General features: G+C 41.8%; 1 protein-coding gene and 1 long non-coding RNA gene across 12 annotated transcripts in view; one reads left to right on the top strand and one right to left on the bottom strand.

The window, feature by feature from the left end:
* LOC141726972 (secretory carrier-associated membrane protein 1-like) overlaps positions 1-24,930 on the bottom strand; it is a 132,353-nt gene that overhangs the window by 33,460 nt on the left and 73,963 nt on the right. For 9 of the 11 annotated variants that reach the window (XM_074532134.1, XM_074532126.1, XM_074532131.1 and 6 more), the window contains 4 exons: positions 18,412-18,510; positions 17,440-17,551; positions 10,255-10,383; positions 2,300-2,459 (listed from right to left, as the gene is read on the bottom strand). In XM_074532134.1, the coding sequence (XP_074388235.1) occupies positions 2,300-2,459; positions 10,255-10,383; positions 17,440-17,551; positions 18,412-18,510 (500 nt within the window). Of the gene's footprint in view, positions 1-2,299; positions 2,460-10,254; positions 10,384-17,439; positions 17,552-18,411; positions 18,511-19,915; positions 20,051-24,930 lie in introns of all 11 variants that reach the window. The other 2 variants (XM_074532129.1, XM_074532128.1) reach the window with 2 other exon arrangements.
* The window catches only part of LOC141726973 (uncharacterized), an 88,565-nt gene that overhangs the window by 57,002 nt on the left and 6,633 nt on the right, over positions 1-24,930 (top strand). The window contains exon 3 of the long non-coding RNA XR_012577930.1: positions 18,930-24,520. This is a non-coding gene — a long non-coding RNA (uncharacterized LOC141726973). The remainder of the gene's footprint in view (positions 1-18,929; positions 24,521-24,930) is intronic.

Below are 24,930 nucleotides of genomic sequence, written 5' to 3'. Positions count from 1 at the left end.
GCCCTTACATCAGTTCTTCACCCAGCACACCATGAACCTGCTCATCCCACAGTTGGACAACTTGTCCAGAAGGATGCTGTGAGGGACAGTATCAATGGCCTTCCTAAAATTGAGAAAAAACTACATCCACTGCCTTCTTTTCATCCACTAGGCAAGTTGTGGATGCCATGGGACAGAGAGAGAGAAACGGCAAGTGTTTCTCACAGCGGCTTGTGAGAATTTTCAGGGAGTTGTAAGAATGTGATAACTTGTTAGTATAAACAATCTGCAGGTGGTGTTTTTCTACTTCGTCTTTCTGTTCTTCTCAAGGATGGTGTATGAGAATGGTGTTTTGTTAACTAGCCAATCAAATAGAATGTATTGTATCACTCTATATAAACCGTGCAGTTCTCTTGAATAAAACCTTCTTTTGCTCTTTCTACAATACTGCCTCTCACCTGTTCCTGTGTCATTCTCGGCGCAAGAGTGACAGCAAGTGACATTTATCATAGAAAGATATCAAATTAGTTAAACAGGATTTTTTCTTTGTGAACCCACATTGTGCCTGATGATTGCATTGTTTTCTAAATGCTTTTCAATAGCACCCAGTGTAATCTCCATAATTTTTCCAGGTACTGAGGCTAGACTAACAACACATCTATAGTTCCCTGGGTCTTCTCTCATGCCTTTTCTGTAAATTGGAATAGCATTGCCTAGCTTCCAGTCAGCAGGGACCCCCCAGACTCCAAAGATCTTTGGTAGATTATTGAGAGGGATCCTGCCATAACATCTGCTAGCTCCTTCAATACCCTGTATCAGAGCCCCACAGACCCTCTAAGGCCCCACAGACTTGTGAACATTCAACTGATACAGCTGGTCCCTCACAATTTCAGTGTCCACAAATGGAAAGTGACTGTTACCACACTCACAGTCCTCTGACTCAGTCTTATTAAAGCATAAGACAATAAAAACATTTTATGCCTCTCCTTTTACTTTATCCCTATTATTCAAGTGACCATCATCATCAAGTAGCAGTCCAATATTTTCTTTAGCCCTCCTCTTGCTATTGGCGTACTTTGAAAAGCCCTTCTTGTCTGATAAAACACTTCCCAGTTTAAATTCTAGCTCAGCTTTGGCATTTCATGTCCTCTTGCTGCATATGAGAACCATGGCTGGGTAATTTTGCTGCTAAGCCTGACCTTTCTTCCAGAAATCATACAATTTCTTTTTCCTCTTGAGTTCCACAAGGAGCTCATGTTCTTTTGCCTCACTTGCTTGGCTTTTGATGCAGTGGAATTGCCTGCTCCTGCACTTTTAAAAGGTGGTTCTCAAAAACTGACCAACACTCGTGGACTCATAAGCCTTCAAAATCAGGGTACTCTGCTAGGTAGCTCCCTGAATAGCTTAGAACTCTGCTGACATGGTTTCTTGCTACATTGAAAATTTTAAACTCAACCATTTCATGGTCAATGTTGCCAAGACAATCACCAATCATCACATCTCCCATGAGTCCTTCTGTATTCACAAACAAGTCTAGGAGGGCATCTTTCCTAGAGGGCTCCCTGAGGCCTTGTGTTAAAAAGCTCTTTCACGAACTTCAGGAATTTCCCATGGTTGCTTGTCACAGCAATATGGTATTCCCAGCTGATATCTGGGAAGTTGAAATCTCCTCATAAGGACAAGGGCTACCAATCCAGAGATTTCTCCTAATTGCCTATAGAATAAGTCATCACGGCTTACATCCTGGCTGGGTGATCAGTAATAGACACCCAATACATCTGTTTTTCATCCTCCTCATTCTCACCCAGAGGCTCTCAACCACATCATCCCTAACACTAAGGTCTGTACAATCAAACCTCTTCCTTACATACAATGCAACTCCTTCACCTGGCCTGCTCTGCTTATTCCTCCTGAACAGCCTGTAGCTCTCAATTTCGGCAATCCAGTCTTCAGACTCATTCCACCAATTCCCACTAATACCAGTGATATCATAGCTCTGGGAGCTGATGCTTCCAGTTAACCTTGCTTGTTTCTCAAACTATGTGAATTGATGTACAAACATTTCAGATGCATTCCTGGACCTTCAGTGCTCTCAGGAGCGAATGGTTTTTAAATATTTTAAAATATATTCTATAATATTCCTAACTATTGCCATCAGCATTTCAGATACAGCAACTGAATTAATGGTAATTGTTCTACTTGTTTCTAATGAAATTACATTGAAGGATTATCTTAATGATAAACAAATTCTGGAATGTTAATGCATTTCAACAAGTGAAGTATTTTTTTTAAAGATCTTAATTCAAGCTGAAGTTCTTACCTGAAAGCTCCATAAAGTGGTCTGTACCAGCAGACAAAAGAACAAGGGGTAAAAAGCAAGAACCAGAGGATGCTCAATACAAAATCAACCCCTCGTGTAGCATCAATGTAAAACCAGGCCAAACATCCAAAGATATTAAGAAACAGTGTCACTGTATGGACTGTAGAAGCATAAGCAAAGAAAAATCTTAGTTAAATTATGTTAATAAAATAAATTATTACAATTGTTAAAGTAATACTTAAACTGTGCATTTTTAAACAAAACATAAGCAGGCTGACAATAAACCAATATCCTCTCTCAGCATTATGCTGATTTTTATAGTTTTTTAAGCTTAAGGCTAAATATTCACAGCTGAAAGTAGTGAACAATAAAATTCAAGTAATATCAGGCATGTAGCAAGGAAAAAAATCAGTCATCAAATATTTTCAAACCTAAAATTATGAAAAAAGAGGCTTCTACAGTTGCAATAACTGCTACTTCTACAGTAATTACTAGATATTTGTACTTTTTTAACATGCTAGTTATTTTTTTTCTCTTACAATCAGGCAACTAAATGAGTGCAGGACTGTCAGCCTTAATATTAAATACAAAAGGAAAATTTTCCAACCCTCCCCCCCTTTTAATGAGAAGCTCTTTGTTTTACATGTAATAGAAAAAAAAAGTCAGCTAAGGAAAAATGCTTCTCAGTAAAAGAAGATCTGCAAGAACCTATTCTAGATCCTTTAATACATGTTGAATACTCAAATATTTCTTATAATATTGGTCCTAAACATCTGCTTTTTTTGGTTCTCAGCTCTTAATACCGACATTTTTGCATTGGCAGATCTAGTTACAGGTTAACTACTGAATTTCTACTAAAGAAAATGCATTGATATTAAAACCTCACAGGTTATTTCAAATATATTTACCTCTTGGAACAAAAAAGATACAACAGTAGTAAGCAACATTACAGATACTGCTTTCATGCTATCTGGCACTGTCAGGAACTGAAATGGTTCATGCCTTAAACATTGTTATGAAGTGTTGCTCACTGTTGGGAATTTAGCTGCTAGAGAATGGAAAATTACAAAGCTGTGGCTAATTCCAAGTCCTGCACCTGCAAGATAGTGTGTCCTTGGGCATAGCTGTAGTATGATAACAAATAGTGAAAGAGACATGAGAAAAGAGAGATGTAACCCCTAAGGAATGGGGAAGAGCTGATGTTGTGGTGTGGCCAATGGACAGTGTAACTTACAGAATATTCATGAGCTTATTACTCGCTGTATAAGTGTCTGATGCTCTCTTCAATAAACGGAACTTGCTTATCACTCATATTGAGTGTCCGAGTCTCCCCTCACCGATAAATGGCTCATCCCCGACAAAGGCCTCTTTCTGCAACAGCTCACTATAGCAAAAACTGTATAAAGAGGCTACAACCACAGAAGCCTCCCTGAGGAAGGAACTCTGGACTGTGAATTAAGCTGCCTAGATAAGATAAAGAGCACACACTATTGTTTAATCACCTCAGGTCTAGGGAAAAGCAAAAAAGCCTGAGGGAGAAGAATGCATCCACATGAAAGCCAAACATAGCAGAAATTCTTCCCTGGCTGAGTTTGGGGTGGGAGAGACCACAGTCCCCAGAAGCCAGGTTTACACAGACTCCACCCTGAAATGAGGTGGCGGGGAGGAGGTTTCGGGTGCAACCTCTGGTCAGAGGCAGTGAGCACCTGTCCTCCCTTACACAAACTGGCTGAGCTGTGGAACCCCCAACCCCACAGATCCATTAAAGACCCCCCCCGAAGTGCCCCCTAGAGTAATTCCTGAAGCCTTGCACCACAGTACTGCACATGATGCAACAAACCCAGAATCCATAGTAAGAGACAATGGCAAATTCCCACCCCCCCCCCCCCCCCCCCCGAGGTGCCTGGGTTTTCCTACCTAGTCTGAGCATATATTAACCCATGGGATTCTATGCTTTTTGGGGGTCCCTTCACCACTAAGAAGACCAGCTGGAGAGGATCAATGGAACATTGTTAGGATTCACAGGAGGTGATATTTTCCTTATTCTGTCTCTGTCACTCTCTTTCTGTCCCTCCACCTATTTTCTGTTGGAATGCTGGGAGACACAAGACAGATGATGGACTTTGGACCTGGTTAACATAAGAGATGCGATAACAGGATGCCTTGGCAAAAGCAAAAGGAACTTTGAAAATTAGATCTAGATTGCAAGAAGATTAAATCCAGCAGGTTTACTGGAAAAAGAAAATCTCATTAAACTCTGCAAGCAAGAGATGTTGTAATAGGCATAAGTTTGTGTATGTGATTTTAACCTAATCATTGTAGTACACATTACTAGTCTCCCTGAAATAGTATATAAGCATTTTTATCCCACAATAAAATCGGATTCTGATCACTGAATCAGTCTTCCCCATCTCTCTCCATAACCAACAAGTCACCAGAAACAGAAAACTGCATATTTTTAAACAAAGAACATTTAATGTATCTACAACTTGGTACTGCTCCAAGAGGTTAGGAAAGCAACTCATTTTAGAATTTGTATGTGCCTGCTGCATAAAGCCCAAGAATGGATATAAATCCAAATTCCTACCTTCTTTTGATGAATATGAAAAAAATTTACAAAGGGGTATTCTCACTTTTTCTAGTCAATACTGGAAAATAGGGAGATGCCCAAGATTAATAGAAAAGTCCCCATTCTGAAGGAGTTTGACCTTTCCAAAATTATTACTTTTTTTTTGTAACTGCAGTTACAAAAACAGGACAAGTTTTAAAAGAATACCATCACTGCAGAAGAGGGTTGAAGAAACGTCTCACCCACTACTGATACTAGCACATAACCCTGGCAACACAGGGGTCTACTTCACTACTGTCACAGAATCTCAGTCATAAAAATTGAGTATTAGCAAGCTACAGACTAAGACAGGAATTCACTGACAAGTCTCCCTTCACTCTATTCACTCTTCTCTATACCTGCTGCAAGCCAATGCCATCAAGTCACCTAGATAAGCTTTGTGGTTGTATGAATACACAGGTGTTTTCATGTTCAGGGTAATGGTTTAAATACCTTCCAACTACTTCTCTCTTCAAATTTAACAGTGATACAAGTTATTAGAGATAATGACCACCTGAGAGCTGAAATGGCCTAAGGCTTTAGCAGAAGTTTGCATCATGCAATGTCTACATGACAATAATTTCACAGCTATACCAATACAGCACTCACTGAAATGATCTAAGAAAGCCTGATTCTAATTCAGCTGTGGAAGCAGGTGAGGTCAATAAAAAAGTCACTCATCAGTTGCTCTAGAGGGACCTGGACAAGCTCAAGAAGTGGCCCATGAGGATCTCATGAGGTTCAACAAGATCAAGTACAAGGTGCTGCACCCGGGTCAGGGCAACCCCCAGTATCAATACAGGCTGAGAAACGGACAGGTTGAGAGCAGCCCTGCTGAGAAGGACTTGGAGGTGAGTGCCGGTAGATGAGAGGCTGGACATGAGCTCTCAATGTGCACTTGCAACTCAGAAAGCCAATCGTATCCTGGGCTGCATCCAGAGCAGTGGGATCAGAGAGGTGATTCTGCCTGTCTACTCCACTCTTGTGAGGCCCCACCTGGAGTACTGTGTCCAGCTCTGAGCCCCTCTGTTGGAACTCAGGGCATGGGGAATATTTCCCTGATTGTCCTGACAGGTCCTGATTCCCAGGAAAACACTGCTTTTAACCTTCGTCCATGGAGAGGGCTTCCAAGACTTTGGGATGAGTCAGAATCTAAGAGAGTGTGAAATAGGCTCCTTCATGAAGAAGTGTTGGTAGCACAGAGTGATTGGTTAGAAAGAGCTAAAATGCAGGTGCTATGTAGCAGACAAATAATTAGATATTGGTAGAAAAGTAGAAATAAAGTACATTTTAGGAGTTAATTGGATGAAACAGCTTTAAAAGACCTTGAAACTATGCATCTTGTGACCTTTTTGGCTGTCTCCTCTGTGTGTGTTAAGTATGGTGCAGACGGCGTGCAGAACTTCTGATAAGAGAAAAATAAACAGCAACCTGAAGACCGAAAAAAGTCCAGTTCATCTCTCAGTCCTGGCATAGAACATTTATTAAGGGGTCTCTCATGCAGGGGGCCCCAGAGGGGTCTCCCACACCCACCAAAACAGGAAGGACATTGGCCTGGGGGAGCAAGTCCAGAGGAGGGCCACCAAGATAATGAGAGGGATGGAGCACTTCTATGAAGAAAGGCTGAGAGAATTGGGATTGTTCAGCCTGGAAAAGAGAAGGCTTTAAGGAGACCTTAGAGCAGCCTTCCAGTACCTACAGGGGACTTAGAAGGAGGCTGGAGAGGGACTTTTCACAAAGGCATGTAATGACAGGACAAGGGTGAATGGCTTTAAACTGAAGGAGGGTAGGTTTAAATTAGATATTAGAAAGAAATTGTTTGCTGTGAGGGTGGTGAGACACTGGAACAGTTTGCCCAGAGAGATTGTAGACTTTCCCATCCCTAGAGGTGGATGGAGATCTGGACAACCTGGTCTAATAGGTGTCCCTGCCCATGGCAGGGGAGTTAGAACTAGATTATCTTTAAGCTCCCATTCAATTCAAACCATTCTAGGATTCCATGATTCTATGAACATTTTTCTTAGTGTAAGCTTCCTTGTATAGAAGAACTCTACTTACATATACATTTCCTGTCTTAATTAATTGCACTTTATAATCCATTAACAGTTGAAAGTTAATTGTAGATAAAGATCACAAGTTGCACTTATGCTATTAGGCATCTACATTATTAAGATGATTATTTTGTAGTCTCATTTGGGACTGTATGAAAATAGATTTTTGTAATAAGTTTCATTTCAGTAATGTTTTATTGATGGTATTCCTGGGAAACCAAAGTCCTCACTGGGTACACAACAAAAGAATGCTTCTTTCCAGGAACCAGCTGGACTATCACCCTGTAATGGAATGCCTCAAGGGGAATGGGATACCTGCAAAATGGAGGGCTTTGAAGACACATGGAAACTGGCAAGTGAGGATAAAGCTAGCGAAATCTGATTGCACACAACCTTGAAGCACATCAGAGTGGTTTCAAATGTAGTTTAACCTTTTATTCCTTGTCTGTCCTGATCTTTGTGGAGAGGGAAAGACATTTGCAAACACACCTTACAAGTGACACAAGTATTTCTCATCAGAAAAAAATATATTCTGAAACAAGCTTAGATCAGCACAGAACACAAGAACATACTACCAAAAATGTGGAAGTATTTTTTTTAACTCTACATGGTACATTAGGATTTCAGCTAAAATATTTGACATAGCCCACATTCTCCAGTTCTTGATGATACACATTAAAAATCCCATAATAATATGGAGTAGACCAAGTGTCAAATCTGTAAGACAGCAACAAAAAACAGATCTCTAGCAAACATGATGTACAAAGAAAGGCTGAGAGAACTATGCTAACTTTGACAAATGATGGTGGCAAATGGGCATAAATCTATCTCTATAACAACAGTGGACAGAACAGGGAATATAAACCATAGGAAGGGAAAAATTAAATTATATAATGGAAACACTTTCTAAGGATAAAGATGACAACATACTAGAACAGGCTTGGGGGGAGTTTATGAAGTGTCCATCCTTTTGGAGGTTCTCAGGAACAGGCAAAACAAACATCAACAGACTGTTATATGTACTACTGATTGTATCCTTAGACAGAAAATAGCTGGAAAACAGGCTTTTCAGACAAAAAAATATTTGGTGCCAGATAGCAGTCAAGAGACATTTCTGTAGTAACAGCAAAAAAAGATCAAAAAAGTAGTGCTTGATGTACAGAGCCAGGCAAACTGCTGTTCTATCTGCAAGCAACTAGAACAGCAATAGCTGCAAAAACAAGATAGTATAGAAAAGCTCCACTGGCAGCTGACAGAAGCCATTGTTAATTGTTTGCTGTAGTTCATAAAAACATGGGAGCAGTCAGCCAGTTAAAAAAAGAAAAGCTCTCCCCAGGGAAAAAAAATTGTGTAAAGACAAAATCACATCAAGGAATCTGAAAACTCTGATTTCAGATACAAATAGAGAAAAGATGGATGAATTCACAGAATAGGGATAGAAGCAGAGATAAAGAGCATTTAGATCTGAAGCAGGCAAGTTTCCTCAGATGCATACAGACCAAGACTAAAGATATAACAATTACTACCAACAAAAGCAACACCCAAAAAATGAAAATTCAATAAAAAGGTGTGTTCTTAGGGCTGCTAAAAAAGGAAGAGGAAAACTAACCTACTTTACAAAGTGTTGATCAGGCAGATTTATCCAAACGTGATTATGTTCACTGACCCCTAGACCTTACAAAATCTAGGAAGTTTTGGAAGAGGAAATAAAATGTAGGGTAGAGCAACAAGGAGAAGCAGGATGGTTTGCTATGGTAATGAGTGCCTCCACTGAGGAAGCAAAGCCACTCTAATGATATATGATCCAAATCCCATAGAAATAAAAATCACAAAGATTGAGTCAACATCCAGCCCTAAGGCACAAAGTTCTATACTCAGTCTTTTTATTTTTTTAATCCTGAAATGGATTTTGTCTTTCTTTTTCTTTATTATGCCCTTTTCCATCTTTCCTTCCTGAGAAATCCCTAAGTCAGAGAGCACAAAAGGTAAAGAAGGAAAAGAACAAGAGGAGTCAGTTAAAAATCTCAGTCTACCTGGAAGAAAATCTGTCATCTTAGTATAAGAGCACACCTCGTATACATTTTGAAATACTATAATATCACTGCTTCCTTTATTGATTGACATAAGTAGCAAAAAGAAAAACAGTATTAATATTCCAATTCTCGCTGCCCAACTTCACCTCATGTTTGAAACATATGGCACTTTTTAGAATTCAGTCAGGCAAATGGCCAGAATTAGTAACTATCCTAGAATTTTGGAGTACTTGATCTTAGATTTCATATAAAACTTAAATATCTGTGAGATTTATGAGTGATTAGTCCCACCTTCTACAGTGAATCCAGTTGTTTAAAGATTAATAATCCAACAATGACTATAAAAAGCTGTGGATTACTATGAAGTGGAATTCACTTGTTTCAATGCTGACTGCTCATTTTATGTTTTTCAGTGACATGGTTCAGTCGCAGTAATAAGACTACCAGATTACCAGGCAAAAGTATGCAGATTTGAAAAAAAATACAGAAGAGTTCTAAAATTTACATCCCCTTAATTATCATAAAAATATGTTAATGTCATCAAAGCACCTAAATCTTTGGAATTTCATCAGTCTCAGGGTATTTATTAGGTGCTCATCACACTGGACAAGGCAGAAGAGACAAATGTCATGGCATTTGTACATTTGGTTTATTCAGCATTTCTCCAGTCAAAACATAGCACCTGAATGAGAGCATAATGAACCCTACAAAGACTGTAGAGAATTTTTGGTGTACAAAGGACAGTTGTAATATGGACTGATTTTTCAGCTAATTTAATTTACACTATTTTTTAAAACAGACTAAAATTATATTGTCTCCACTATAAACTAAAAATATTTTAAACCATATAAAACTGTTATTATAAAGCAAATGGATATTACACTTCTTAAACTCAGTCTATTAACACCGATTGCAAATTATACTTTTTAATATATAAGCTGATTTTAAAAACAATAAAATTATTTCTAGATTAATAAATGGTCAAAGCTCATTTTACAAAAACAGGGATAATAAAAACAAAAAACTGCACTATACCACAACTAATCTGCATTGGGTAATCCTCTTCCTTTTTTCCTGTGGAAATTTCTATTAAATAATCCAATACATTTAAAACTGAAGCTAACAAAAAGATTTCATTTCAACATTTGACTTCTGAATTTAAAAAAAAAATCTCATTACAGATATTGCAAAAGCAAGAGTAGCAAGTATGTATCATCAAGTTCAAATATGCGCTTTGCCTTTTCTTTAAATGAAAATACTTACACATCCACAAATAGTACATAACCTTTACTGTCTTCTGGAATTCTACAGGAATGTCTACAGAAAAGTCCTGGTAGAAACACGGACCTACTGGAAAATTATCAGGAAGAGGTGGCCAGTTATTTTTTCTACCTGCAAATCAGAAAGAAAAAAAAGGTGATTTATAATAGAGTTTAATCTCTGTATGCCAGAAAGAGATGCATTTGGACTTGTTCAAATTGTTTTATACATAAATTTCACAAGTGTATAGATAACTTGGGCTACCAAAACCCCAAAGTTTTATTAGCAATCCTCACACAATAATAAAAATAAACTTCAGAAATAAAATACAACGAAGTACAAGACAGATCAAGGAAAGTACAATATTTTATCTATGTAAAAGACTAATCAGGCATCTGACAGTTCCTATAAAGTCATGAGAAAAGAGAATTCTTCACAAAACAATTTCTCAGGTTCCTTGAGTTTTAAATGTGCATTTCTCTAAGCCCCACCATACTCTCATACTTTGTAGAACACAAAGACTGGGGACTGAAAAACATTCTTCATTCTCAGAATGCTGATATTTGTAATACCTGGATATCTCTAACACTTTGAACCAGTTTCTAATACACTTTACAGTCAAAGCTTTACCTAAAAGCCCGTAAGCCTGAAGAAAAGCAGCTATTTAAATGGTGTAAACTACTTCTTTTTGTTACAAGAAGATTCCCTACAGTATCAATATATTTTGATATAGTTGTGTGACAGAGTGAGGATACCACAAAGGTCAGCACAGTATCAGACACTTGGATTTCCTGTATGCTAATCTGCTCACAGATAAGAGTATACATTCTGCAGAACACAAGTAAATGCAAGCATAGACTCAGAGATTCAACTGAGATAACTACAAAAAACCTTTACCATAGCATTTCAAATTCTGTATGCAAGAGATACATTAATTACCATATTAAAAAAGTGGAGCTGAATTAGCGACTAACCTAAAGAAAACTTTATTTGAAATTCTGACAAGGTTTTGCTTGCAATTGCTATCTTCAACCATGCCTTTACTAACAGTTTATCTGTATTGGGTGGGGCAGAGCTGGAGTTCATTTTCCCATAGCAGTCCTCCCAGTGCTGTGCTTTGCATTGGGAACTGGAAATGTGTTGAGAACACACTTGTGTTTTGGCTACTACTGGCACAGCATCAGCGCTGTCTCTCCAATATTCTTCCCCCCAGTCAGTAGGCTGGGGGATGGGCAAGATCCTGGGCGGGGAAACATCCAGGCCAGCTGATCCAAAATAACCAAAGGGATATTCCATACCATATGATATCAGCTCAGATATAAAACCTAAGGAAAGGAAGAGGAAGATGGGGTATTTGTTGTTTGCAGTGTTTGCCTTCTGGAGCAACTGCTATGCATGCTGAAGTCCTGCTTCCTGGGAAGTGGCTGAACATTGTTCACTGATGGGAAGTAGAGAATTAACCTCTTTTTTTTTTTTTCACTTTGCTTGTGCACATGCAAACTTGTGCTTTTGCTTTAGTAAAAATACTTATTTCAATGTACAAGTTGTTTTCCATCTTATTTTCTCTCCTCTATCCAGTTGGGAAGGGGAGTGGTAGAGCAGCTTGGTGGGCACCTGGCAGCCAGCCAAGGTCAACCCACCACATAAGAACAGAAAACTTGCAAAAATTACACACTTGCATTATTTCTTTTGCCATTCAGAAAAGATGAAGCTGGTAGTTCTGTCCAAACAGGTACAAGGCACTAATTATCTGTTAAATTTTCTGCCACTTCCACTGACCATTTGTGGTGGTTCTATATGGCTTGTTTTTTGGTGAGGAGGGAGGAAGCCAGCCATGGAAGTGATTTTCTGTGAGAAGCTGCTGGGGACTTCCTCCATGTCTGACAGAACTCGTCGCTGTCTGGCTCTGAGTGAAATGGAGGTTCTTGGAGTTCACTTGAGTTAGCAATATGAATTAAGCATTTAAATTTTAGGTTGTAGAATTATGTGTTGAATTTTAGCCTTTTACTTAAGAAATCTCTGCCATAGTACAAAGGGCATAGGAAAATGAAACATTTCTGAAGCTTCTTGCATAAAGAACAAAACCGGGAGAAGACCAAGGAATGCAAGAAACCCAGATAAAGAGGCTCCTCTGTCTCCAAGCTCATCAAGAGCGACAGACGTACTCAGATAAGCACCAAGGGACCACAACGCACACACGCACGCACAATGGGAGAAAAGTTCAAAAGTTCAATCATGAGGAAGACCACAATCTTCGGCCTCAGAGACTGCCAAAGACCCCCATGTGACCACCACAGCAAGCAAGCATGCCCACAATGGTGTGGATCTTATTACCATGCGAGGAAAGGACAGGCGGGGCCAGGGGTTGAATATGTATGAAAAGGTTGTGTAATGTAATGCATATGGAACATCTTCGTGAATAAAGATGTGGGTCAGACCAGGACTCGGGGCACAAGCTTTCATGAGAGCTATCTCGCCTGTGCCGGGCACTGACATACATACCTACTTCATAACTACATCAGGTTGTGGAGTCTATTTATTCCGCATATTGCTTCATGAGAATAGGCATGCTGCTAACCCAAGTAGAGAAGCTGGTAACACCTCTATGATAACATATTTAAGAAAGACAAAACCACAGGAAGCTCTCTTTTCCCCTCGCCTCCAAGGAGTGGTGAGGGGGCCAGCCGGGCCCCTTCCCTGCAGAGCCAGCTGGTCCCTTTCTTGGCGGCGCCGCTAGGCCATGCCGCCAGGGACCATACTGGCACTGTGAACAGCCATGCGGCCAAAACTAGTGCCAGGAGCGACCACATGGCTGGGGCCACGTGGCCGGGAATGCGTTGCCAAGATCGGGGCAGCCAGGGCAGCACCACGCAGCCGCGGCTACCTCGGCATGGCTCGCAATGAATTTGTTTGCTTTTATTTATTCAGTGCCCCACATGAGGAAAAGTGTGGAGTGGAGCCAGCAGCCTGCACAGCTAGTACAATGCCGGTGAGGACCATGTGATGAGCAATGAGAGACATGACAAGCAATTCCCCAATGCAGAGCCTGGACAGAATCAGCTTTTCAGTGCTGCAGAACTCTATAAAAACTTTTCAATTGATAGAACTTGAGACCAGACAAAGACCAATTCTCTCCCAAATCAGAGAAAAGAAAAAAATGAAGACATATGAGAAAAACAACATGGTGACACTAAGGTCGGTGCAATAGAGGGAGGGGGAGAAGGAGGTGCTCCGAGCATCAGAGCTGAGATTTTTCTGCAAGCCATAGTGAGGACTATAATACAACAGTTTCCCTGTAATTCATGAAGTGCATGGAGGGATGCAGAATTCACCTGCAGCCCACGAGAAAATGGTTTTCATGCTGGAGCGTGTGGATGCTGAGAAGCTGTGATCTGGAGAGAGGCTTGTACAGAGAGAGAACCCTTGCTTCCAGAGACAGAAGACGAAGACCCTTGCTTTTATACTAGAATAGCTCATCCCTAAAAACAAAACCCCATTAACTAAATGGCCCATGAAAAAAAAGCAGTTGTGGGAAGACTGCTTTGCCCGTGGGAAGGATTTCATATTGCAGCAGATTTGGGCGGGACTGCTACTTGTGCAAATTAGAACCACAATAGAAAAGTTCACAGAGAACTGTCTCCCATGGGAAGTACCCCATGGCATAGCAGAAGAGACTCTTCTCTTCAAGTGAATTGAAGAAAGATTTTTAGAAGTGACAAAAGGACTAAAAAGACCATGTTTTTGTCTCCCTGTGCTGTCGGTGGGAAAGAAAGTAGGACTGGGGGTGCAGCAAAACACAGAAGAAGATCAGATAATTATTGTTTTCATTTTTCTCTGGGGTTTCTCAGCTTCCCAGGAAGGGATTTTTCAGAAAATATGATGGCGACACCTCTCTCTCTCGCCTCCTGATTTAGCACAGTTTTTGCCCTTCTTTTTCTGGACCTCAAGGCAGCTCACAGTCCATCCCGCACATAGTCTTCAGGTGTTAAAAGAGATTATGATAAGTAGACACAATGACTAAGCAATTTTGGAGGCATTTTTCTTATCAGGTCCTTACATAAACTCAAGTGCAATACTGCGTAGAAACTGAAAAGAGAAAACTGAGGACATCATAGAATTGTTTGGGTTGGAAGAGACCTTCAAGATCATTTAGCTCCAGCCCCCTGAAATGAGCAGTGATGCCTTCCACTAGACCAGGTTGCTCAAAGCCCCTTCCAACCTGGCCTTGAATGTCTCCAGGGATGGGGTGTTGTATTGGGTCTGATTGAGATAAAGTTCACAGCCCTCACAGTGCTGTGCTTTGCATTAGTAGCTGACAGGTGTTAACAGACCAGTGTTTTGGCTACTGCTGGGTAAGGCTGTCCCTCTGACATTCCTTCCCCCATCAAAGGGATGAGTGGGCAAAATCCTGGGAGGGGACACAACCATATAACGTCAGCTCAGATATATAAAGCTAAGGGAGGGAGGAGGAAGGAGGGGTATTTGTGAGTTTTCAATGTTTGCCTTCCTGGAGGAACAATCACAAGTGCTGAAGCCCTGCTTCCCAGGAAGTGTCCGATCATCGCTGCTGATGGGAAGTAGAGATGGACTTTTCCCTTCACTTATGTGCACACAGACTCACTTCTTTCTTTCTTTCATGGTAATAAAACTCCCTTATCTCACCCACTGTTTGTTCTCCATCTTATTGTCTCCCCTGTTCCACTGGGAAAGGGAGTGATACAGTGGGTTAGTGGGCACCGGGCACCTGGCCAAGGTCAACTCACTACACTCATCTACAACTTCTCTGGGCAACTGTCCCAGTGCCTGACCCCCCTTTTGGTAAAAAATTTCTTTTTACTATCTAATCTAAACCTACCCTCCTTCAGTTTAAAGCCATTTCCCCTTGTCCACTTACAACATACCCTTGTGAAGGGTCCCTCTCCAGTTCTCTTGTTGGCCCCCTTTAGGTACTGGAAAGCTGCTAAAAGATCTTCATGGACCCTTCTCTTCTCCAGGCTAAACAGCCCCAACTCTCAGCCTGTCTCCATAGCAGAGGTGCTTCAGCCCTCTGAGCATCTTCGTGGCCTCCTCTAGACTTGCTCCAACAGCACCAGGTCCCCATCCTTCTTATGTTGGGGGCCCCAGGGCTGGGTGCAGTACTCCAAGTGGGGTCTTACAAGAGCAGAGTAGAGGGGGAGAATCACCTCCCTAGACCTATTGCTGAGCAGACCTACCAGCTTGAAGATCTTTTAATTTTTGTCAGTTGCATATGACAAGTGTCCTAAATGTGCAGCCAGCATCTTGAATGCAAATAGCTGGAGTACTATTGCAAAAGACTTTGTTGTCCAATCAAAGTATCTCTAAAATGTTTCCAAAGGAGTTTGCATGAGTGTGACAAGAAAAAAATCAGAAGGAAAGGAATATTGTTCTCCTCATTCATAACATACAATTTCTCATGTGCAGTACCTTTTATGCAGTCATTTGGCAAAACTCCAATATTCTCTTTCAAGCTTTCAGAGCTCTCTCTTCCCTATTCAACCTTCCCAAAGAATCCTTTAGATTCTTCATGGACTCTCCAAGCACTTGGATGTGAACAACTTGTCATGGTTTAGAAATGATATTCCCCAGTTCAGTGCTCCCACTGTAACCATGACAGCACTCACTTCCCTTCCCCCTCTAGTAAGCACAAAAGGCAAAGATGACAGGTTGAGAAAAACAATTTACTGGAAACAGCAATGAGATAAGAAAATGAACAGTAACAGCAACAATAGTAATAAAAAAAGGTATAAGACAAAGAAACTATTTACACAGAAAGTCTGTGGCAATATCAACCATTTTACCGGCCATGCTTTTTCCCCGTGGAAGGAGCACCCTTCTTCTCAGAAGCAAGAGAGAAAGTCCTTTTCCCCCACCCCTGGCAAATGACATAAGGTAGTATGGAATAACCTCCTAGACACTCCCACAGCCACATTACTGCAGAAAAGAAAAATTAACTCTGTTCTGGCCAAAACTAGGAGACAACTGCAACATAATAAAACACTAAATATCCATTTTAGAAATATCATGAAACATGCATGCAGTATCAGAGTTGTTTCCTATGATATAGATGAACAAGACTGTCCCTGAAGCCTGAAAGAGACAAGTGATCAATATAGATCATCAATATAAGTCAGTGAAATTAGATGAAGAGCAATATATGGAGAAGAATAATAAAAAGCAAGCAAGCAAAAAATTATCTGGGAGAAGAGGTACAGAGATTTAATAGAGACATTGAAAAGAATAAATACTGAGAAAATAAAAATTGTTTAATGTAGGGACAATATCATCATGATTCTTTTCCTTAGAAGAATAGCTATTCCTTATTCCCAGATCCTAGCAGATGAGTGACATAAAGTTTCTAAGAATTTGAATTACTAAGTGGTCTTGCAATCTGGAATTGTGCTGCTGTATATTCTAATAGCCACAGCAGCAAAAACATCTCAGCACATGTGGAAATACAACAGTCAGATTTCTAGATACAAGTGAAAAGAACATGCAACATCAACCTTGCATGGTGTTTTGGTTTGTTTGAGGTTTTTTAATTTCAGTCTAAAATTTTTCCAGTAGATCTAATTCTAGCAAAGTATCTTCAGTTAAGAGGATGTAAATTCCATATGTGAAATTGCAGTATAAAAACTGAAGGTTACTTAAATGTTGTGGCAAAATGAGATACAGATCTTAACTATGGGTTACAAAGCAACATATGAAAAATTAATAGAATATTAATAATAAAATAAATCTTTCTGCAATTAGCATATAATAATGTCTGAAACATAGCCAAAAGATAAAAAAATGTTTCAAAAGAGCAAAATTCTCCTACAACTATAAATACTGACAGAAGAGAAATCAAAGAGATCTTACTTATGAAGTTACTTCTCAAACTGCTCCATTTCTATTCAACAGTATTACTTGGATATTAACCTAGAATAAAAATAGCTGATAGCAGAGAGTAACATGTAACATAGGCCTCATTTAAAATTTTTGCTGTGAGAATCTGCACAGGCCAGTTTTTATTCACTGCATTGTTCCAAAGGAAATAAATTTTCTTTTCCTGAGGAGGTTATAAAATCCCCTTTGATCTGTTTCACTACAGTAACACTGTAAAACTAAAACAGTTTCTAAGAAAAAGTGAAATTTCTGTAATTAAAAAAAAAACATTTTTATGCATACCCCCCTGCTGATTTACACTCTGCATTTCCCTTTCTTTGCGATCTAATTCAGCTGCTTTTCTTTCCACTTCTTCTTGACGCTTTAGCAGTTCTGCCTGGGCCAAGGCATGTTCCTGAACAAAATAAGCATTATTAGCAATTAAAAACATACAAACACAAAATTAATATTCCAAGTCTATTTTCCAAAATTTAACATCTTCAGTTATGAAGATCAACCTAATATTACACAAATTCATGCAGTAACTGATTACTTAAAGGCAGTATTCATTTTCATAAATTATTAGGAAAACAATGTTTATTTATAACATATACAACTTCAGAAGTGTATTTATATTACTATAATTGAAGGGAACCTAGTGCCTTGTTGTGGTGTGTTTTTAGCTTCCGGGTCCCTTTCTCAGGTGTGCCAATATTCCCTTCTCCCTTCCCCCTCGCCCCTTGCTGAGTGTGCCCTGTCAATCAGGCTAACATACCAGCAAGGCGTCGTGTGGTTGGTCGATTTCAAAGGATGCTCCTCAGGCCTGGGGGACATTGGCCCGTATGGGTGTCCCTAGTCCCTTGAGACCCTGCCCCTTTCACCTGGTTGGTAGCTCACCTGTCCCCTCCCCTTCCCCTGTCCCCGAGCTTAAAAGGTTAATCAGACCATGCGGCCTCCATTCTGGTTGGAGCAGTTGCCCCGGTTCAGACCTCTGTAACCATGGAATAAACATCTGGATATAACCCTCCAGCAGAATCCTCTCCTTTTCTCTCTTCACCATCGCCAGAAGCTCTCTCTCCTGAGGTAAACGGAGTTCCTGACAAGCCTGGACTCGTTCAGTGTCCTGCTGCAATCTCCAGCAGCCGAGGTATCTCTGGGGTAAAGCACCACAGAAGCCGCCTTTGGCTCAGCAGCGAGGTCAGACTGGCCCAGGCACCATCTAACTGGTAATATTGGGATCCATATTCCAATAGTGCCTGAAAGTTATAAACAAACCTTTGAAATTTGTGTGTAAGCAGGTGATTCTTCTGTTGGTTTCATTATTGCTGGCTGGGTACTGGGTACATGAGTCATTCTCACATTTCCTGGAGGAGGCTAAGAAAACAAGATACAGTTATAGGGGAACAATCTCCTATTCTAATAAGCATCTTTTCATTAAATCTGAAAGAATGAATCCAGTTGTTTTAAAGGAACTTTTACTGATTGTGATGGTGCATTCCCCCTTAACTCCTTTCCAGGAACTGAAAATCTGATATGCTCTGTGCAATACTTATAATTTTTAGGTTATAACATATACTCTGTGATGCAGTGTTTCACTTGTTTGTTTTTACACTGCACTATTTTCCATAAACACAACATGGAATTTTATAGATTAACAGAAAGTAAAAAGAATTTAAATTTTGTTCAGACATGAATACCAATAAGGACAGTTATTATTTAAAAGAATAGCAGCATTTAACAGTGATCTGCTCCTATTCTCAAACATGATACAATTTATTAATAATGTCTTCCAGAGCTATCTACTTCACAAAGGTTAACCAGAGAAGCAATGTGCCCGTATTCAAAAAGGGCAAGAAAGGGGACCCAGGGAACTACAGACCACTCAGCAACACCTGAATCCCTGGAAAAGTGATGGAGCACCTCACTCTGGAGGCCATGTCTATCCCCATGGATGACAAGAAGGTGATCAATAGTCAGCATGGATTCACTGAAGAGAAATTATCCTTAACCAAGCTTATTGCCTTCTATGACAAGACAACTACCTGGACAGATGAGGGGACAGCAGTGTATACTGTCTACCTGGACTTCAGCAAGGCTTTTGGCATTTTCTCACAGCATCCTCATAGGCAAACTCAGGAAGTGTGGGTTGGATGAGTGGACAGAGAGGTAGATTGAAAACTATCTGAAAGGCAGCATTCCCTGCTGCTCCTCCTCTAACAAATTGAATGCATAACCATAGCCAGGAACCATTCATACACGAAGCAGACCCCAGCATGTTTATAAACTTCTTACAAATCATTGCCACCAAGCCCAGCAGGATAGCTATTCTGGTCACTGCCCCTCTGCTATAAAAAAAATATGTATTAAGGACAATACTAGAACTATTTCTGGGTAAGAAAATAAACCTACGGACCACAGAGGTATTAAGATCTCAAAAAACCCTAGGGACCAGAAATACATGCAAGCCTTCACCCCAACAGACATTATGAATTCAGAAAGCATGGCTATTAACTGCTTTAAACAAACAGAGAGTAATGGCAACCAAAATGTGCTCAAAACAGGGTTTTTCCACTCTCTCTCTCACCCCACGTTGGGTGCCAAGATTTTGTCCTGGTTTAGGGCAAATTTGGTAGAGAATCTCCAAAGGAGGGCCCCTCCAGAAAGCAAACCCACAGGGCCCCTCACCCAACTGGTTTAGGAAGAATTCCTCAGAGAGAAGTGGAAAGAACCTGTTTATTTAACAGGCACAGCACCCCCCAGTACACAAAATGAACAATACTGGATGACACCACTCTGAAAAAAGATGACAAATTCAGAAAGTCTCTCTTGGGGGTGGTCGCTCTGTTCTCAGTCCCTCCAGCGCTGGGGCAGCTGCTGCAGGCTACAAGGTGCAAACTCTTGGTTTTCCCAGGTCCTAGTCCAGAGCAGGTTCGAAATGGTCAAAAAAAAAGAAAGGAGAAACAGTTCAGGAAGAAATTTAGAGTGTTTAGCTAAACTAGCTAATGAGCAAAAGCAAAAGCAAGCAGAAGCAAAGCAAGCAAAAGTGAGAGAGAGAGCAAAGCGAAAAGCAAAAGCAGAAAAAGCAAAAGCTGCAGTCTCTGTGTCCCGCCAGGCTGATAAGAAACCCAAAACAAAACTTTCACTGTTCCGAGCCAGTCTTAAAGGTACAGAACATAATATCTAACATTAACAGAACACATGAATGGGAATGCAAGCATCATAACGCCACCCTAGGTCAATAGTGTTGTGATCAGTTGCAGTCTAGTTGGAGGCCTGTCACTAGTGCTGCGCCCCAAGATTCAATGCTGGGCTCAGTATTGTTTAACTTGTTCATCAAAGACTTGGATGAAGGGGTAGATGCCTCCTCAGCAAGTCCACTGATGATACAAAGCTGGGAGGAGTGGCCAATACCCCAGAGTGCTGTGCTGACATTTAGAAAGATCTCAACAGGTTGGAGAGATGGACAGAAAAAGCTTCTGAAAGTCTACAAAGGAAAATGCAGGGTCTTGCACCTGGGTAGGAATAATCCCAGGCACCAGTACAAGCGAGGGGTGACCTGCTGGAAAGTAGCACTGCAGAAAAGGACCTGGGGGTACTGGTGTACAACAAACTGTCCATGAGTCAGCAATAAGCCCTTGTGGCTGTATTGGGTTTGCAGGACCTGATTTTTGGTAGCAGGGGGGCTACAGGGGTGGCTTCTGTGAGAAGCTACTAGAAGCTTCCTTCATGTCTGGCAGAGCCAATCCCAGGTGGCTCCAAAGATGGATGTGCAGCTGGTCAAGGCTGGGCCAATTAGCAATGGTAGGAAAGCATCTGTGATAACATCATTAAGAAGAAAGAAAAGTTGTTGCGCAGTTGTAATTGCAGCCAGAGAAGACCAGAGTGAGAACATCTGAGAAGAACAGCTCTGCAGATACCAAGATCAGTGAAAAAAGAGGAGGGGGAGGTGCTCCAGGCCCCAGAGCTGAGATTCCTCTGCAGCTCATGGTGAAGAAGATGTGCCCTGGCAGCCCATGGAGATCCACAGGGATGCAGAGATCCACCTACAGCCTGTGGAGGAGCTCCATGCCAGAGCAGGTGGATGCCCTGGCTTACAGGGCACCTGGCACCCAGCCAAGGTCAAAACACTACTGTCCACCACAGGGTCACAGGTCCTGTTAGGAGCCTGCTCCAGCATGGGCTTCCCACAGGGTCACAACCTCTTCTGGGCACATCCACTTGCTCTAGTATGGGGTCCTCCACAGGCTGCTCCACCATTAATTTCCATGGGGTACATGGAGAAAACTTGCCCCACAATGGTCTTCATCACAGGCTGCAGGGGAATCTGCTCTAGTGCCTGGAGCACCTCCTCCCCTCCCTTCTCCACGGACCTTGGTGTCAGCAGTTGTTTCTCTCACATATTCGCACTCCTCTCACAGCTGCTCTTGTGCAGCAATCCCCCCCCAAAGATGCTATCCCAGAGGCACTACCATCTGTAGAAGCTTGGAAGATAAGGGGGCTACTGTGCGTGTCTCAAACATTAATAGCCAGGACTGGTGATGTGATGTTCCCTCCCTGTGGGACACCATATGGGTAATGTAGAATGTAATCTTATCTCCCAACAAGTTGCAGCTGGACCCTATTACTAAACATTAGGAGCAGGCCAGATGATAACAGGCAACACCTGCAGCAAATAAGAACTAGTGGTATAAAAGAGTGGACTGATGGGAAGGGGAGTTGAAGGAGCTAGGTAGCTGCTGCAAGGGTCAGGAATAGGCAGTGCTCAGAGGAGCTGCCTATGAGAAACATTGAGGAGGTATGAAAATCTGAGGCTATGAAATCCATGCACTATATTGGTAATAGAACTCGTGCTATATAAGACAACTAACTTCCTTCCTCTCCTTCCTCTCCTTCCTCTCCTTCCTCTCCTTCCTCTCCTTCTGTATTTTCTACCACTTTATCCAAAACCCACTGCCATGTGTTTACATAGTAGGTCAGGGACTAACATACCTATTCCATGCTAAGTATGTAATTAACTAATAAAATGATGCAAGCTTTTGCAGACCCTCTGGCTTTCATCATTCCTTTCAACCGCGAGCATCTATGAATCTTGGGTGGTCCCTTCCCCTTAAGAGTGGGAAGTCACACCACCATTGCTGATTGGCCTGGCCTTGGCCAGTGGTGGGTCTGTCTTGAAGTCGTCTGGTATTGGCTCTGACATCTGGCAGCTTTTCACAGAAGCCACCCTGGTACTCCCCAGATACCAAAACCTTGTAGTGGAAAGCCAATACACCAACCATCTTTTGGAATGCACAGAGGAGAAAGCATCATGCCTGAACAAACTCCACATCTGTGCGAGAAATGATACTCACTTTCAAAAATTTAAAAGGTTTATTAAAACCTTAGCAAAAATATAATATATGACTAAATAGAGAAAATATTACTGGGCTGGGAGCAAAGGATTTTTTCCCACCATGTGCTCATCCACACAATGGCGATTTGGCCTTTTAACCATTTAGCCCCTCCCAAAGTTCTGTCCATCGACTCCTTCTTTGCTGTCCAGTGGTGGGGTGTATGTCCTTAAATCTTGATTGGAGGTCATATGTTGTCATAGTAATGAAATGGAGGTTTTGGTGGTTCACTCAAGTTAGCAATATGATTTACGCATTTAAATTATAGCTTGTAGACTTGTGTGTTGAATTTTAGCCTTTTACTTAAGAAATCTCTGCCATGGTACAAAGGGCATAGAAAAATGAAACATTTCTGAAGCTTCTTGCGATAAAGAACAAAACCGGGAGAAGACCAAGGAATGCAAGAAATATAGAGAAAAAGGCTCCTCTGTCTCCAAGCTCATCAAGACCGACAGACGTACTCAGATAAGCACCAAGGGACCAAAGCGCGTGCACAAAGGAGAAAAGTTCAAAAGTTCAACCATGAAGACCACAGCCTTTTGCCTCAGAGACCACCAAAGACCCCCCTGTGCGAACACCACAGCAAACAATGCATGCTCAGAAGGGAGTGGATCTAATTACCATGCAAGGCTAGGACAGGCGGGGCCAGGGGCTGAACATGCATTGAAAGTTGTGCAAAGTAATGCATATGGAACATCTTTGTGAATAAAGATGAGGGTCAGACTGTCGGATCTCAAGATATCAGTCCTGAGATGCTGAGCCACCGAGACCACCTTGGGGGGCTCGGGACTCCTGGAATGTTGCCAGAAGTGTCTGGTGGCTGGACTTTGGTCCTGCACAGGAGACGACAAGGATGAGGGCTTCACCGGGTGAATGGTGAAGGGATTAGTTAATTAGAGGGTGAGAAACAGGGTTTAAGATTTATGTACAGGGGGGTTTAGAGGAGTAAGATGGAGGAATTGGGGTGTGTCCTGTCCTTCTTCTTCTTCCTCTTCTCCTCCATCTTCTTTGGCCACGGTGGCACTTTTGGATTGGTTATTACTGAGAGTGCACCGAGTTATAAGAATAAGTGGTATTGGAGAAAAATGATAAATATTGTACACGTAACAATGGGTATAAAGATACGTGGCTGCCCGGGAGGGCAGACAGTGTGCCCATGGTTGACTGCTGAGCAGATCTCTGTTCGGCTGAAAGAACATCTTTTAGATAAACAATTAATAAACATAAAAACAGAAAGAAGAACTGAAGCCTCTTCTCGTCCTTCGATACGCGGGCTGCCCCAAGGCCACTCCGGGCCTTTCCAGGCCCCTCAAACAGCCGAGATAAACCGGACATCAGACCAGGGCTCGGGGACCAAATTTTCATGAGAGCTATCTCGCTTGTGCCAAGTGCTGACATAACTACTGAGACAGAGTAGGGATCCATCCTGAACTAGGTGAAGTGCCTGGAAGAGGTGAAGGGTCTGTGGAGCCAAAGCTGAAGGAGAGGCCGCATTCCAGAGACAACAAGGAGACAGAGAAAGAAAAACAGAAAAGACCACGAGGTCAATTTGCCCCCGACCTAGAAATTCCTTTGATAAAGAAGAACTGGTGCTAAATGTCACGCGGAATGAATATGTATGAACTTATTGTGAAACTGTATGCATATGCATTTGGAAGGGGGATAAAAAGAGGACTCGAAGTCTTCGGAGGTACGCATGCCTTTTGGGGAGGCTTGCGTCCGGCGCGCGTCGTAATAAAAGCATACCGGGCTTTACAACTTTTACAAAGTTGTGAGGTTTCTTCTTTTCTCCGCAAATCATTCTCGGCGAGCCAGCCAGGAGAAAGAGATATTTTCTATTTTCCGTCTCCATCTCTGTCCCCGCAGTGGCGGGGGGGGGGGGACCGACGGACTCCTAGGCGCCCCCCAGGATTTTCCTGGAGGAAGCTCCGCTCGTCTCGACTTGCCTCCTGCTGGGACAGACAAGGACCTGCTGGCCTGCGGAGGAAGATATGGTATGTACTGAGGGGCCCCGGGGGGGGAAGAGGAAGGAGAGCAAGGGAATTAACCACCCAGAGGCATCTGGGATCAGCTGATAGAGCAGCTGTATTAGAGATGGGGTTCATCGTTTCGTCGTCCTGATAGAGCAGGACCGCCAGCGGCTCTGGGGTGAGCTGGTGAACCCGTGTATGCGTGTATTGGGGTTCATGTTCTGATAGGGCAGAGCTGAACCTGCATATGTTTTCTTTGTTTGTGTGTGTGTGAGTGGTGTCCGGACACTGTGTTGCTGTATGTTGCATTGTGTGATCAGCGCGCTGTATTTGTAATTGTGCAAGCGTATAAAGTGTATGGTGTATAGAAGAGAGTAGATCCATAGTGCTCTACTGCGCGGGGGGGCGAAAGTTCTGCCCGCCGCTTGGGAGGC

Source organism: Zonotrichia albicollis, chromosome W (assembly GCF_047830755.1).
Source record: "Zonotrichia albicollis isolate bZonAlb1 chromosome W, bZonAlb1.hap1, whole genome shotgun sequence".
NCBI classification, from domain to species: Eukaryota; Metazoa; Chordata; class Aves; order Passeriformes; family Passerellidae; genus Zonotrichia; species Zonotrichia albicollis.
This window is presented reverse-complemented; position numbering and strand designations above follow the sequence as displayed.